At 39.0% G+C, this 16,937-nt stretch overlaps 1 protein-coding gene across 3 annotated transcripts in view; it reads right to left on the bottom strand.

Moving 5' to 3' along the window:
• LGR6 (leucine rich repeat containing G protein-coupled receptor 6) overlaps nt 1-16,937 on the bottom strand; it is a 155,895-nt gene that overhangs the window by 31,741 nt on the left and 107,217 nt on the right. For 2 of the 3 annotated variants that reach the window (XM_039329384.1, XM_039329386.1), the window contains exon 6: nt 12,644-12,715. The exons of the other annotated variant lie outside the window; for it this stretch is intronic. In XM_039329384.1, coding sequence (XP_039185318.1) covers nt 12,644-12,715 — 72 coding nt within the window. The remainder of the gene's footprint in view (nt 1-12,643; nt 12,716-16,937) is intronic. 3 annotated transcript variants of the gene reach the window in all.

Genomic DNA, 16,937 nt, shown 5'->3' with positions numbered 1-16,937 from the left:
ATCACGATAAGTCAGAATTCTGTCTTACTGTGATTGAGTAAGTGGCTACTTCTACTTCAACAGAAATATTAATCAAGACTTCATACTACCACCATTTCCATTCCCCAGTCCCTTAAAAGTAGTCTAAAGACAATCCATTCCTTTTTATTAAGATTGTAGTGCCAAGAAACACTGTTTGACATACCTCCATTCCACCAACAATAAAAATAAAAAGAATATCATGTATCCCATGACTTCCTTGCAACACATTGTGCACATTTGTCAAGCTGTACACAAGTAAAATGAAATGAAACACATCAAACAGCTGCTATGAAAGAGAATTGCAAAGGGCTTTTTTTTTTCCTTGAAAGAACCGCTAAATGGCTAAAGCTTTGGAGAGGCCAGAGTTCTTATAAACACTGTAGGATAACAATGTGCCATGGAGTTTCAAAGAAAGAGTTTGATTTACAGCTCCAGAACATATTCAGTGTTATACAAATACAAAAGTCTAGAACTGGTTTCAAAGTGGCAAAGAATTATTGGGTGGAAATATTCTCTATTCATATTTTAATTTAGTGATGTATTTTCTACTAATAAGTCATAACTGTAACCCAGGCACAATTTCTGGCTTATCATACTGGACTGTTAGGAGAGAATCCAGCCAGGCAGGGATCCATCTTAATCGGTTTTGTTCAACAAAATATGGCAAAGCCCCCTGTTTTGCTTAGTGTTGCCTGCTAGTGAAAGAAATCAAATGGTGTATGAGCTTACTGTATATCACTGATCACAATTCAGAAAGATTTACCTGGGAAATAGGCCATACAATCAAACTATTTGAGAGGCATATATATTATTTTGGCTGTTGCATTAGAACAAGAGATATAGGTTTTTTACAGTGGACTATAATGGCATCCTGTCCTGTAAATATCAACCATTTCCCTACAAGACAACTATTGCAGCTTTGATTAAATGGGGCTGGTTCTATCTCTTCACATTTGACTCAGATCTTTAACAAACCTACACTGCTCCCCAAAAGGTGTTAGTATCATTTCACAGGATCAAAGTTGTCTCCTCTGTCTGTTTCTCCAGGCGTTCCCTCACACTAAGCTCTGTTCTGTAATACTTCCTTGGAGTGTTTGTTCTCAGCTAAGGAAGCTCCTGAATTCCACGTGTTTTCAGTTTTGGTTGAATTTATTTAACAGGTTGAAAGTAAACCTCAGGGAGCCGGACTCTCTTGGGGGGTCCTTCACTATACAGATGCAAGACTCTAAAAGAAACCTCTGAATGCAAGAAAAAACACGCAGAGTTATAGTTATCCAGAAAACAACTTTGAAATTAATTATATGGGATGAAATGACAGAATTATATATGCAGAGTAGTTTTGCATGGATCATAGAACTCAATTCATTTTATATTATTTCCTGTTGTCCTTTTTTAGTGTTTTTTGTTGTGACAGAAAAGCCCAGAATGATTGTATGAAATCTTGAATATTTCTATGTGAATAGTGAAGGCAATTTTAAGTTCATTTATTACTGGTGAGAGTTCATAGCTATTAATATGTCAAGCGCAGGAAATTAGAGTCAAGGCAGTTCAAATGAATACAAATTTATTGCACACTAACCCTGTCTACAAGAATTTGAACTACTAACAGTCAAAACAAATTGGCTGTAGATGTTAATGGAATTCAAGGTGGGCTGGACTTAGAGCTCTTATGGGTGTGAAGATACTTAGACTGGTGTCATACTTGACTCTTCCCTCGGGCTCAGCCTGGTCATCTCCTACATCATGTTGTTGTTGTTCAGTTGCTAAATCATGTCCAACTCTTTGCAACTCCATGGACCACAGCATGCCAGTTTTGACTATAAAAACCTTTGTCGGCAAGGTGATGTCTCTGCTTTTTAATATGCTTCTCTACGTTTGCCATAGCTTCCCTCCCAAGGAGCAAGTGTCTTTTAATTTCATGCAGTCGCCATCTGCAATAATCTTGGAGCTGAAGAAAATAATATCGGTCACTGCTTCCATTTCTTCCCCTTCTGTTTGCCAGGAAGTGATGGAACTGGATGCCATGACCTTAGTTTATGATTTATTTATTATATTTATTATCGAATAAATGAATTAGGAACAAAGGTAACAAAAACCAATAATTTGGTTTAGAATTATTACAAAACAAAAGCTTTATTTCTAAATATTACTCTTGCTTCCTTTCAGAAACATAAAGTCATTCTATCTCTGGGATTGGGAAGCAAGGGATCCTTGTTTGGAAAGATACAGTACCATAGAACTGAATAAGAAGCAAGCAAGAAGGAAAGCATAATTCCCATGTGCTTGAGTTGTCTTAGTCCACATTTCAGAATTTTCTCAAGAATAACTCCAGCTCCAAAGTTTTTTCAGGATAAGAGCACCTACTTCTTCTCATGACCAATTTCATACAATAATCGATGAAATTATAATTCACTTCAGCTATGAATGGGCAGCCAATCAATAAGAAAAGGACACAGTTCACCTTTCTGTGAGGACGAGAGTCATAAAGTGAAAGGAGCCAAATTACATGTAGATGGGATTGAGTTTTGTAATGAAATAATGTTTTTTTTAATATCTGTTTTAGAGTTTATCTGCTTCCCAGCTCAAAATGGCAGGAAACTATAACTGTTCAGCAAGCCTTTTCAGTTTCAGGTACCAGTTATTATTTTTCATGCACATTAATGACATTACTACATGAAGGCAGCTAAGAGTTGGTCCAAATTCATCACATATCACTCTGATGTTTCATAGATATATTAGAAATCAATTTATGCACTCCCCATTCAGCATGCAGGATAGAGGTTATGGGAGCTGGAATCCAAAGTATCTTGGATCCTCCAAGTTAGGGAAGAATAGTTCAACTGACAGAATAGCTCATTTAAGATAACATCTCAAAATCATGTTCAACAACAGGTTTCTATTAGCAACCATAGTGTATATGTATATGAAATAATATTAGTAATATAAATGGTTCTATAACAAATGTGATCCTGTGAGCTATACAGTAATTAATGTCTATGGAGATTCTCAGTCATCCAGGTCATGGTTGTCCCAAAGGTGCTTTTTCAAAAGGCAACTGGATTCCTTGTTTTTCTCTGAAGATGTTTCGTTTCTTATCCAAGAAACTTGTTTAGCTCTGACTGGATAGTGGGGAATGGAATGATTTATATTCCTTGCAGACAGCTGGTTATTTGCATTCTTTTATCTGAAAAGCTCAGGGATCTTCAGCCACCACAACATATGTGCACACTTTAAACCCAAGAATATACAAGGCAGAAGCTTGTCCATCCCAAGGATAAAACACCCAGGCACAAACTGAGCAACATGGTATATGCAGTACAATGCAGTGAGACATGTGCAGATCTGTATATTGGTTAAACAAAACAACTACTTCATAAATGCATGGTGCAACATAGGAAAACAAATCCATTAGGACAAGATTCAGCAGTCCATCTCATTTAAAAGACAAAGGCCACTCTTTTGAAGACAGCAAAGTCCACTTTTGGACAGAGAGGCCCACTGGTTTGGAAGAGGGGTCAAAGAGGCCATCTATGTCAAACAGAGCGGGAGAGATAAGACATAATCTACAGTATCTCCAATCTACAACCCATTTGTCCTGAGGACACAGATAAACCTCCAAGTGGCCTCAATGACTCTCTAAAGTAGGAGTGTCAAACTCACAATGTCACATGACGTGTTGCGACATATCGCAACTTTTTTGCCATTGCCGGGAATGGGATGGGTGCGGTTTTGGCATGATGCATCCAGCCCGCAGGCCGGCAGTTTGACACCCCTGCCCTAAAGGAATGTGAATGACCAGCTCTCTGCAAGGAATACAAATTCTTCCATTCCCCATTGTTCAGTCAGAGCTGAAGAAGCTTCTTGGATGAGAAGTGAAAAGTTTTCAAAGGAAAACAAGAAAGTCCAGTTGCCTTTTGAAAAAGCACCTTTGGGATACAGCAATTAAGTTTCTCACATATAAATCATTTATATCTAAGGTCACAAGCTACTAAAAAACAACTGGATTCACATTCAACATCTGGCACTTCAGTGCCCAAAGTTATGACTTGTGGAAAGCCTGTTCAAAGCTTGGATTATAACTTCAGTGGATTACTTGATCCAAACAGCCAATTCTTTGAAAAATTGGAGAAATGGCACAGGCTGGGGAATTTCAGAGCTGAATCAATTTTTAATGACTTCTATATCTGTTTTACAAAGGGGTTTTTGCTTTTGAAAATTCTACCCCATCTAGTCTTCCTTGTTTTGCCCAAGATGCCATTCTTTCTTTGGCAGATTTCTGTTTTTAACTCAAATATCTGTACCTCCAGAATTTTTCCCTTATGCCAAAACACTGTCTCAGCAGCAATATTGCATTCATCTCATTAAAATACAAACAGACAGGGTATTTTAGGCACAAGTGGACAATAACCCACGCTTCATTTGTAGACAAACAACATTTATGAATATACACATGGTCATACAGTATATTTTCTGTTCCAGAGGTACAGAAGGTAAGCAGAGATTGGGAGAATGTTAACCACCTATAGTGCTGCTAAGACTGGTCAGGCTTGGGCTTTAAAATCCAAAGCCCCCACAAATTCATAACTTCACAATTATTTTACCTCTGACAAAATCAACACAGGTATTGTTCTTTCCCTTTCTTTTTCTCTGCTCTTATAGATTAAAATAATTTTGAAAGTTAAAGGAAAGAAAAGTAAAATGTGAGATGTTGCTGTAAATGTGGAAAGAACGAAAGGAGGAAGAGACAAAAACAAAGATGCTGAAAATGGGGAGAGAAATAATTGGGAGTAGGAGAATCGAGACATCTGTATGGCTCCTCCCAGAAAGCATCTTGCTGGAGGCTTCCTGGCAAAAGCCTTGCATATATGATACCTCTGGCTCCAACCAAAAGTCAATTCTTAAGCAATAAAAATCCTGATCAAGAAATCAGTAGGGAATCCTCCCATACCACCCACTTTTCTATTTCAGTATTTGCTTTAGGAATGCTTACGTAAATGGGTCTTCAAACTGCACACATGAAGATTGCCAGGGCTCCAGGCATGAAATACCTCAAGTATGCAACTTTTTAGAAATAGATTAATTGTTCAAAAACAAAATGTACTCTTTGTCTTCATAGCCAGTTCTCTCCACAGCTTATTTGTGTAATAGCGCCAAATCACATAATGCTAACACCATAATTGTAATAGAAGACATAACCAACCCATGACAAACCTATTATACATTTGATTCTCAGGTATGTTGGTGTGTGTCTCATTTGAACAGCAATCCTAGGTGGGGTGGGGTGGAAGCAGTAGAGGGTCTGCCATTTCTCAAGCCTAATTTTGTATACTGCATGGGATAGATGCACTTCATTTTGTTAGTAGTTTTAAATGCTCTTTTCATTTCATATCATAGGCAAGAGCTTTGATTCGATGAGCTCAAAGAGAAATGGAAGAGTTTTAAAAGCAGTGAATCCAAAGTACTTCTCTTGATGTTCAAGCTATGTCCTACAATGGTTAATGATGTTTTGGATTTATGAGTATTATAGGAGAATCTCATGGGTTTCCTTAGAAACATGCTGGCACAGGGACATTTCTGTCAGTCTTACCAGGTAGGCTAGACAGGAAACACAACCAGATAAGCTAATTCTACTTTTTGTTAATAAAGCTTTACCTTTATTAACAAAATTTGGAAAATCTGAAAGCACAATTCACTTGTCATCTTCTTTACATTTTGAGAAACTAGGGAGGGTTCCTTCTGCCAACTTTTTCTGCCCATTATCCAGCTGCGGGTTGTGCCGTCTCTTACCTGATCTTTGCCTAGGGAGCATTCCCACATATTATTACAATATTCATCTCATTCCCACTTAGGCATCACGTTTGGCTTGTCCCCATTGCCAGTACTGATCCTACTTTCATTACATGGGTCTGCTTCAAATTAGGGCAGTCACTTAACTTTTTCCCAAAATAATGGTTGCGAAAGCCTAACACAGTGGTGGCAAACCTATGGCACGGGTGCCAGAGGCGGCACTCCGAGCCCTCTCTGTGGGCATGCGCACCGTCGCCCCAGTCCTAGGCCTTCAGCTGGGTTTTATAAAATCTTTTTGCTTTAGGCCTCCACCGCCGTGTGCAAAAAAAAAAAAGGTTCAATCAATCAGTCAATTTCAACTTCTCGCCAGAAAAAAAAGATCTTGCAAAGTTGGAATTGATTGATTGAAGTTTTTAGTCCCACCTAGTCTGCCGTTACCACCGCAGCCACGCCCAGCCAATGGGCCACACCCAGCCAATGGGCCACACCCACCCAGCACCCGACGATGCGTAAGTGGGTTTTGGGTTGCAGTTTGGGCACTCGGTCTCTAAAAGGTTCACCATCACTGGCCTAACAGATTTTATTTAGATTTAAGCTATTTTGGAAAGTGTCAGTATAAGGAGGAAAATACTGCTTTAAAGACAATTTAAGGCAAGGGATGAGATAAAGAACAATCTTTTACAAAAGAATTTGATATTAGATATTTTAACTTTTTTTGTATTTATAGTGTTTTCTGATAAAGTGTTTACTAGTTTACTGGCTTTCTTTTCTCTTTTATTTTAATGTATTTTTTAATTTATTGTACGTCACAGAGTGGAAGTAATTTATAAATTGATAAAACAAACAAACCAATAAATAAATTCATGCGGATATTGCAGGAAAAACATGTTGCCTGAGCATATTGATGCTGTGGTTGGATTCAAGTGGGGGAAATATCCATAGCAATTACTTGAGGATATTTTGACAACATTTAGTAGTATGCTTTTATTACAAGAAGTTGCAAAGAAAGTCCACAATGCAAAGAATGCAATATTCAGAATATGGTACAAATAATCCTACAATGTAAGATTTACTCAAAATAAATATATACAATTAAACATTGGAAAACTATATTTGCATTTTGAGGGTGACAAACAGTCACAATATTGTTACTCTTCCTCATCTTTTTATCATCTTCATCACATTAAAAAAAGTTTGCAATTACGCACTCAGAATCAAGAAAAAAATTAAGATTATGTGAAACAAGCCTCAAAGAGTATAGTGAGAGGTCAGAATAATAAATTAAAGATTCTGCAAATAGGTACTGCAGAAAATCTGGTGCTGGCTATAAAGCCATTTACGGCTTGGCACCTGGATATCTTGCAGGATCACTTATTCTAGCCAGTATCACCCTATCTGGTTAGACCAGGGGTCTTCAAACTTGGCCCTTTTATGACCTGTGGACTGGCTGAGGAATTCTGGGAGTTGAAGTCCACAGGTCATAAAACGGCCAAGTTTGAAGACCCCCTAGGTTAGACCTGTTTGGGAGAGGCTGCTACAAATCCTTCACTTCTGCAATATGTGTGTGTGCGCACACACACACACACTGAAGCATAGAGGGTTGATTCTCTGTGACAGAGTGGGCACTGTGCAATGGCACCCTCTTGAGATGTCCTTCTTTATTGATTCTTTGAAAACTTGAAAACCAAGTTGCTGTGGAGGGCCTTCCCCTCTTGCCATCTTTATTTTCTGTTGTCTACTTTTGTGTAATTTCTGTGGCTTTTGCTTAATGTTGCTTACTGTTACTGTTCTTATTTATGATTGTCAAGTTTTTAGATGGCACCATGGATGTTTTAATTATAGTATTTATTCTATGTAAACCACTGAGAATCTTGTTTGATTGCAGCAGGACAGAAACATGTTTAATAAATGAAAAAAATAAATATGTATGCTGATTACAGAAAATTTTGTATTACTGACTGGAGCAGAGGAGGATATATATTTTATGCTTGGATTCAGTTGACTTTTTTGCTCCTCGTGTTTGCTTATCCTGATATTGCTAGTTCTTAATTACTTACAAGGATATTTACCTTGTTTTTTGTTTCTCCTAAAATATTTCTCTTGTTTCTACAAAAAATCTTGAAATTACCATTGTCTCTAAACTGAGTTAAACTTAGTATATCTATTCATTACTTATTTCTGATCCTCACAATCCAATAGCTCCAATTTACATTTATACTGTAAGTTCTTCTCTTAATGTTAACATATTTTCTTTAGCAATTCATATAATGTTATATGCTAACCACATAGCTATATAGATTTTAAATAAGAAATAAATTATACCATATTCAGTGAGACTTATAAAAAAACAAATAAATATGTATAGGAATATAGTTGAATTAAGTTCCACATATATACACATGTTTAAAGTATTCCAATTATCCAAGAAAGACCCTTGCTTTTTCCTGGGTAGAAAATAAATAGATAAATTTAAATGTCGCTTTTGATGAGGCCAAATGCCCCCGAACCGGACACTTATAGGAAGTGCCCAAGAGGACAATAATAGGGTGTTTCCCCGAAAATAAGACTGGGTCTTATTTTTTTTGCCTCCAAAAGAGACACCAGGTCTTATTTTAGGGGGATGTCTTACTCACCTCTAGCACCAACAGTCCCGCCCAGCAGGTCTACTTCTTCTGGGGCTGAAGGAGCAGCTTCATTCTGCAGCTGCATTCTGGCCTGTATTTTGCAGTCAGGCCTTTTCGGAAGGCCTCTGCAGCTGAGGACCGAGCTATGGATTGAATCCATAGCTTGGTCTTCGGCTGCAGAGGTCTTGCAGAACTGAGCTATGGATTGAATCCTTAGCTCGGTCCTCAGCTGCAGTGGCCTTCCGGAAAAGCCTGTGACTGAGAAATGCAGGCCTGGCTGCAGAAGATGCCATAGAAGAAGTGGGCCAGCGAGGAGAGGTCTGGCTGCAAGGTAAAGGGGTGCAGGGTGTGTGGGGCAGATACCCCTACCCCCGGCCTAGCTTGATATTTAGATCTGTGCCTCGCCCTCAAACTAGAGCTTATTTTTGGAGTAGGACTTAAATTAGGCCCACCCCCCAAAATCAAGCTAGGGCTTATTTTCAAGGTAGGCCTTACTTTCGGGGAAACATGGTATAGTCTTCAGTTCTTGTTTTTCATCATTTAGCATTTGGAGACAGTTTGCTTCTGATGCTGGGATAAATATAGCCAATATGATTATTGCCCATTGATGGACATGAGCTTTTAAAGTTTTTCTTAAAAAGCCATTCATATTGGTGAATGTAACATGTTGTGGTAGCTACATAATATCATAGTTTAATTATGTGTGATATGAATAAATATTTCCTTTGGGTCTGTCACGATTTTCAGCTATTCATTTAATTGTAAGATATCAGATTTCCGTGTAATAAAAGAGAGAAGAAACTTTCCTTTATTGCCTGTGGCATGCAATAAAATTAAAATCAAATTATCAATTTAATGGGATTGTCAGAATACATAAGGATTTTGCTTTATTGTATCATTCTGAAATTTTATTAGCTTTCAGTGAGAAAGGCAGCACCCACATTATTATTGCTTTTCAATGTGTATCTGACTTAATGGGAAGTACAACCTGTTATCACATGTTTGGTTTTAGAAGAATTGGTTAAAATAGGCTTTCCTATTTTCTCTCTCTTCCGATGTATTAAACTTCAAGACTTATGATACACTAGCTGCCTGGCATGGTACCAGGTTGGAACAGTCTGGAATAGATCTTCCTTAAGTTAAAAACTGATGGCCTATTCATTCTGTCTTATTTCTCTGCCTTATTGAGAACTCAATGAAGGAGAAGAAGATAACATACTGTCTGAACTGCAATTTAAAATAGTGGATTAGAGTTTATACACCCATTGTTATAAAATGTGAGCAGGCAATTAATAAAAAAACACTGCACAATGTTTTTCACTTTTTCTAAAGCAGTTACTTTAGGGTGTTCATGTGCAAAAAATAGTAGATATTATTGTGAGGGACTATAGCTTTTTGATAGAGCAGCTAGAACAATGTCTGATATGCAGAAGATTCCAGATTCAATCTCTGCACTCTCCAGATTGCAGCTGGTAAATCTCTGTAGTTTACCAATTTTGTCAGCAACCCTTGTCTAATGGATTAATGTTCTGACTCTGTAAAAGGGAGCAACTTCCTATGTTCTTTTCTTTCTGTAGAGAATTGTGTATTTAGAAGTGCAGCTGTTTCAATATATTTGTACACCAATTTATAATCAGTTGAAGGGCAGTTTCCCCATCTGTTGTTTCTTATTTGCTGTTTTAATTTTTAATGCTTTTTTTTGCTCAAATTTTCTCTTCTTGGTAGTTTTAGAGTTCTCTCTTCCATTTCTTTTAACAGATGTTCTTCTGTTCCTGGAACACCTATTTCTCATTTTCTGCATGCCACATGATTATCATTACTACACCCATAGATTTGGTTTCTTTCTTTCTCTGCTTTGTTGTTTCCGCACCATTTCACCTGATAGCTTCAACTCTGTGATTTAATGTCAATTTTGGTAGAAATTGTGGCAGGTAATTTCAAAAACATATTTAAATCAATCAACTTCCCAGAATAAAGCTTAGCTCTGTGACCATTATACCCTTGGGCAATGCACTTTCTTCTTTGCATGTATTGTCTTCTTTCCCTAGATGAACTGGCTAGGCTCCCTAATGACTTCCAGAGAAAAGGTGCCAAACCACATGAAAGAGAAAAGGTATGGAGGTTCCCTTCTTTCTTCCTGTTGTCTCGTATGAAAGAAGATGGTTTGGTGGCAAGGATTGCAATAGGGGAAATACCTTGCCATATAGTTGCACAAGAGCAATGCCTGGTGGGAGAGGGACCTCATTGCAATCTGGCACTACTGCTTTACCTTCCAGCATCTGCTTCCTTCTATAACTTATTAGGACACAACCCCGTTTTTTTTTTTTTTAAAGAAACAAAGCCAAAGCATATACTTTCAGGTTGAATGTAACAAGTATGCCTTAAAATGAATGACTTTACTGCAGGGATTAGTACAATAATCCCCGAAGAAAGAATTCCAATGCTAGATCCTCTGATGGATTAACTTGGACAAGTCTAGCAGGAAGGAAGAATGAAAAGTGTGGCATTTCCACATTCCCTCCTTTCCACTCCTTGGACATTTGTTTTGATGCATTCCCTCTCTTTGAAATGTTTAAAACAATTCTAGGCCTGGAGTGGATCAGGATATTTTTTTGAAGTCCAGGGTGACTGCAGATCCTGTAGCTTCATGGGCTTTCCCAACATCTCTAGGGAAAGCTACAGTCCATTCCACTGTTACCTGTCCTCAAGTTGACATTCTGATGTTGATGGAGATAGGATGATAGACTCTTCTGCAGGTTGAGAATATTCAAGATGGGGCATCTCTTTCTCTTCAGATGCAGACCTCCTTTTCCATCCTTGATGGGGAAAATAAGATTCTATGGCTCCTGAGATGTCCTTCAAAGTTCTATATGATGGCAGTGTAATTTGCTCCACAGGAGTTCATAACCAGATAAGGTACAAAATTTTGTACTTTCTGGAAGTACTCAAAATGAAATTATTGTATTATATGAGATTTAATAAAAGCAAGCAGCTTTATTAACCTCCTGATGATAAAACTGTTAGGTAGCTATAGTAAAGAAATATGCAAAGCCTGCAGAACATGTCTGGAATTCTTTCCAACCCCTTAATTGCAGCTCCACCCTGGGTCATGCGACAGGAAGAGGGAGTGAGTTTAGACTGGAATGGCTGGCAATATTCTGGATGGGTGCCCAGCTGCCTATACCATAGGGATCCATGGGGGAATTTTTTTCTGGATGGTTTTTCTCTGCCAAGATTTGGCTAGATTTGGCTCTTTTTAAAAATCCTCTCTTTCTTTTACCAGCTTCTCCTGCCACTCCAGATGTATCCTATTCTGTTCAGTTTTGAAGTGTTATTATGTTAACAGACAGATGACAGTCATAAGAGTTTCAAGCCCATTGACATCTCTCTCCCCCCCCAATTTTCTGTTAGGTTTGCAATTTAAAACCATGCTCATTTTCTTTCAATTCAGCCTCTCTTTTATATTCAACATTGAACAACGTAAGGAGAGAGTGTATAGTTATGTTTAACTCATTTCCCAACCTAGAATCAGTCTGTTTTGCTGTGTTTCATTAAATTGTGGCTTCCTGTTTTGTATAAAGATTTTGCATGAATAAAGGAACCAGTCAAGAAATATGCTGCAGACTAACATTTGATAGAGAGCCATGAAGGCCTTGGAATGGATGTTCAGATGCTATGGTGCTGTGACGTATTTATTCCTACAAGGATCAGAATCATGCAAGCAATGATTTTCCATATGATACTCTGTGGAAGTGAAAATTGGACTTTGAAGAAACAGGGTAGGAAGTATTATTGATACTTTTATGCTTTGTTGGAAATGATTTCTGAGACTATCAGGAAAAAACACAAATATGCATCAGAGAACAAATTAATCCAGGGTTCTCACTCAAGACATAAATTATCAAATTTTGGACACATTATCTTCCCTGACAAATCTGCAACTCTGGGAAAGATGGAAAGAAGAATAAAGAGCAAGACAACCAGCAAAATTAATAGACTCAATTACTGTAGTGATGGATATCCTTATGGAATATCTGAAGGACAAGGCTGGGCTCAGATATTGTCCTGGAGAAAATGTATGTAGTTTCCATGAATCAGTGCTAACTTGATGGCACATAATCAAACAATTATTTAAAAATAAATAAATAGCATAGGAAACATAAAACCCTGTATAAAAGTAATAAAAGCACAAAGAAAACCCAGCAACTCACAGAGTTTCCAGATTATGGAGTCCTTCAAAACCATGTATTCCCAAGTGCTGGATCTGATTATTATGCAGGTGTCTGCAGAGAGAAAGGAGAGGTTTAAATTCTGAACATCAAACAGGCTTTTTCCCCCCTTTTTGTTTGAAGAGGAGCTGTAAACTGAACACTGAAGGTCAAGAAGTTTTTAAAATAATAATGAATGTAGAAGGAATACATTCAAAATCTGAGAAATTTGGATATGGGTATGAAAGAGAACATGTCCATATGTTATATATATATATATATATATATATATATATAATGGGCTGCCATAAATACCTATGGGCTATCTGAATTAACCAATCTTCAAGCTCATTCTATTTAAAACTCCAGGATTTATTGTACTCCTGTTGAGATCATCAAAAATACTACTCACTGAAAACTTTCACTATGGCCTAAAGAAGCCAAAGATACCAATTTGGGGTTCCTAGGTATTTATGCCATTTTGAGCAGATCATAAATTAATTGACAAAAATGGCTGCAAGGATCACAAAATGCCTATTTATCAGTTAAACTATTTTCTTATTGTCCTGACACAGAACCTTTTTCAAAGAAATGAAGCCACAGACATCACACACTTTTCTCTGTGGCTGATATTTTTCTTAGTCTTCAAAATCCAAAGAATTGGCAGGGAGGGGAGAAAGTTCAGCACAGTGACATCATGCCGACATCACCAAGAAGAGGGAGAAACATAGCTGGGTCAAAATGTTCTTTAATATGCCTCATTATGCCTTCAGATCACATTTCTTATCCTGACTGGAATGATGCAGTATATCTTTGCAGTAATAGGAATAGGAATATTCTTTATTGGCCAAGTGTGATTGGACACACAAGGAATTTGTCTCCACTGCATAAGCTGTCAGTATACATACAAAGTGGATAGGTCATAGATCATAAATCATAAGATACAATCATAAATCATAAGATATAAACATCAAGTGATAAATCATAAGATACTAATAGGAGAAGGTAGTACAGTGATGGTGAACCTTTTAGAGACCGAGTGCCCAAACTGCAACCCAAAACCCAATTACATATTGTCGGGTGCCGGGTGGGAGTTGCCCATTGGGTGGATGTGGCTGCAGTGGTAATGGCAGGCTGGGTGGGACTAAAAAGTTCAATCAATCAATTCCAACTTTGTGAGATCTTTTCCCCCCCCATGATTGATTGATTGAATCTTTTTTTTTTTGTACACAACGGCGGAGGCCTAAAGTGAAAAGGTTTTATAAAACCCAGCTGAACTCCTAAGCCTGGGGCGACAGCATGCATGCCCACAGAGAGGGCTCTGCATGCCACCTGTGGCACGCGTGCCATTGGTTCGCCACCATGGAGGTAGTAGGAAAAATAAGAAGATGAAAAAGATGAGAAGATGAGAAGGATAATAGCAATACATCCTTACTACATGGTTAGATAACCTTAGGCATAAGGCAGTGCTGTGGGAATTAGGTATTTAGCAGAATGATGGCATGGGGGAAAAACTATCTTTGTTTGTGTCTAGTTGTTTTGGCATGCAATGCCCTGTCTTGTTTATTTCTGTTTACTAAAAAAATATCCCTTTGTTTGGCCATGATTGGAAAAAGAGAGTGGGAGGCTTTGCTGGAGTAATGAACATTGAGAGAAAAAGGGAAGCATTCCTATTGTTGAGGCAACCAGATCAATGCTCACCTACTTTGACTGAGGCTTACAAAGCTGACTTGATGGGCTAGAACAGTGTTTTTCAAACTTGGCAACTTTAAGATGTGTGGATTTCAAGTCCCAGAATTCCCAGTCAACATGCCAGAAATCCACATATCTTAAAAGTTTGAAATCATTGGATTGGAGTAAAGAAAGAATTATAAAGGAAAATAATGTTCCCTTTGCAAATATAATAATAATAATAACAACAACAACAACAACAATAATAATATAAAAAAGTTGGAAGGGTCCTTGAAGGTCATCTAGTCCAGGGCTTTTCCACCTTTTCACCCATTGTACCACTTTTAGGATATGGCAATATCCGAGTACCACCAGTCACCTAGCAAGGTGTCAAAAACTTGATGATCAAAAAAAAAAAAAAGGAAAATGATGAAATACAGGTAGTCCTTGACTTACAACAGTTCGCTAAGTGACTGTTTGAAGTTACAATGGCACTGAAAAAAGTGCCTCCCTAGCCACAGCCGAGGAAGACACCTGCCCGCCCGCCCAGCAGCTCTTTTCCTCCTGTCCGAGGTTTCCATTGTTGTGAGCGTTTCTGTTGAGGATTGGCAGCGGGGGTGGGGTGGGGGGTGTTTGGTTTTTATTCCCCCCCCCATCTGCTGGGTGGTTGCAGCAGGTTTTGGTCACTTCACATGACCCTGGGACACTGTGACCATCATAAATATGAATCAGTTGCCAAGCATCTGAATGTAAATCAGAAGACCCTGGAGATGCTGCAACATTCCAGCTGATCGACACTTCTTCTGGTCTCCGCAGAAGCGCCAGGATCAGTGCTGCTTTCCAGCTGATTGGTGCTTCTTCAGGGCTCAGCAGAAGCACAAGGATCAGCACCGAGCTCCAGCTGGAGCCTGGCGCTGATCCTGGTGCTTTCGCTGAGCCCTGACAGCCCTGCACCTCCAGCCATCTCTCGCTCAGGCTTGTGCGGTGCTGCCACCGGTTCAGCTCATTACCCTCCCCTGCTACCACTTTTCTAGGATGGTTGCATACCACCTGCCAGGTGCCAATGTACCACAGGTGGTACCCGTACCACTGGTTGAAAAGCCTTGATCTAGTCCAACCCCCTGCTCAGGCAGGAAACCCTATATCATTTCGGCTGTCCAGTCTCTTCTTAAAAACTTCCAGTGTTGGAGCATTCACCGCTTCTGGAGGCAGGTTGTTCCACTAGTTAATTGTTCCAACTGTCAGGAAGTTTCTCCTTAGTTCTAGGTGGCTTCTCTCCTTGATTAGTTTCCACCCATTGCTTCTTCTCCTGCCTTCAGGGGCTTTGGAAAATAGCTTGACTTCCTCTTCGTTGTGGCAACCCCTGAGATATTGGAACGCTGGTATCATGTTCCCCACTCGTCCTTCTCTTCATTAAACTAGACATACCCAATTCCAGCAACCGTTCCTTGTATATTTTAGCCTCCAGTATCCTAATCATCTTTGTTGCTTTTCTCTGTACTCTTTCTAGAGTCTCAACATGTTTTTTACATCGCGGTGACCAAAACTGGATGCAGTATTCCAAGTGTGGCCTTACCAAGGCATTGTAAAGTGGTATTAACACTTCACGTGATCTTGATTCTATCTCTCTGTTAATGCAGCCTAGCACTGTGTTGGCCTTTTTGGCAGCTGCAGCACATTGCTGGCTCATATTTAAGTGATTGTCCATTAGGACTCCAAGGTCCCTCTCACAGTTACTACTATTGAGCAAGGTACCCCCTATACTATACCTGTACATTTGGTTTTTCTTGCCTAAATGTAGAACCTTGCTTTTTTTCACCATTGACTTTCATTTTATTAGATAGTGCCCAGTGTTCAAGTCTGTCCAGACTTCTGTATCTTAAGCCTGTCTTCTGGAGCGTTGGCTATTCCTGCCAGCTTGGTGTCATCTGCAAATTTGATGAGTTCCCCATCTATCTCCGCATCCAAATCATTGATGAAGATGTTGAAGAGCACTGGGCCCAGAACAGAGCCCTGGGGCACCCCACTGAACACTTCCCTCCATGTAGATGTGGTTCCATTGAGGACCATATGCTGAGTATGGCCGGTCAGCCTTCTGGTGGTGATGAATCCATCTGCTGGTGATGCTATGGATCCATCTGGTGGTGATGCTGTCTACTCCACAGTTTTCTATCTTGTCAAGTAGTAGGTTGTGATCTACTTTATCAAATGCCTTACTGAAGTCCAAGTAAATTATATCCACAGCATTCCTCTGATCCACTAATTTTGTCACTTGGTCAAAGAATGCAATAAGATTTGTCTGGCATGATGTTTTTGACACAACCAGGTTGGCTTTTAGTAATGACTTTGTTTGCCTCTAGGTGTTCGCTGATTCGTTGTTTGATTATCTTTTTCAGGATCTTCCCAGGTATTGAGGTCAGGCTGATAGGTCTGTAATTTCCTGGGTCCATTTTTTCCCCTTTTTTGAAGATGGGAACTACACCAGCTCTTTTCCAGTCCTCCGGTAGTTCCCCAGTGCTCCATAATCTTTGAAAAATATAGTTCAGTGGTTCTGAGATCACATCTGCCAGTTCCTTGAGAACTTTGGGGTGTAATCCATCTGGTCCTGGCGATTTGAATTCATCTA

This window comes from Crotalus tigris, unplaced genomic scaffold, assembly GCF_016545835.1.
Source record: "Crotalus tigris isolate CLP2741 ecotype Arizona unplaced genomic scaffold, ASM1654583v1 scf7180000024396.1518868, whole genome shotgun sequence".
NCBI classification, from domain to species: domain Eukaryota; kingdom Metazoa; phylum Chordata; class Lepidosauria; order Squamata; family Viperidae; genus Crotalus; species Crotalus tigris.
The sequence above is the reverse complement of the archived record's forward strand: the minus strand, read 5'-3'. Positions and strand labels throughout refer to the sequence as shown.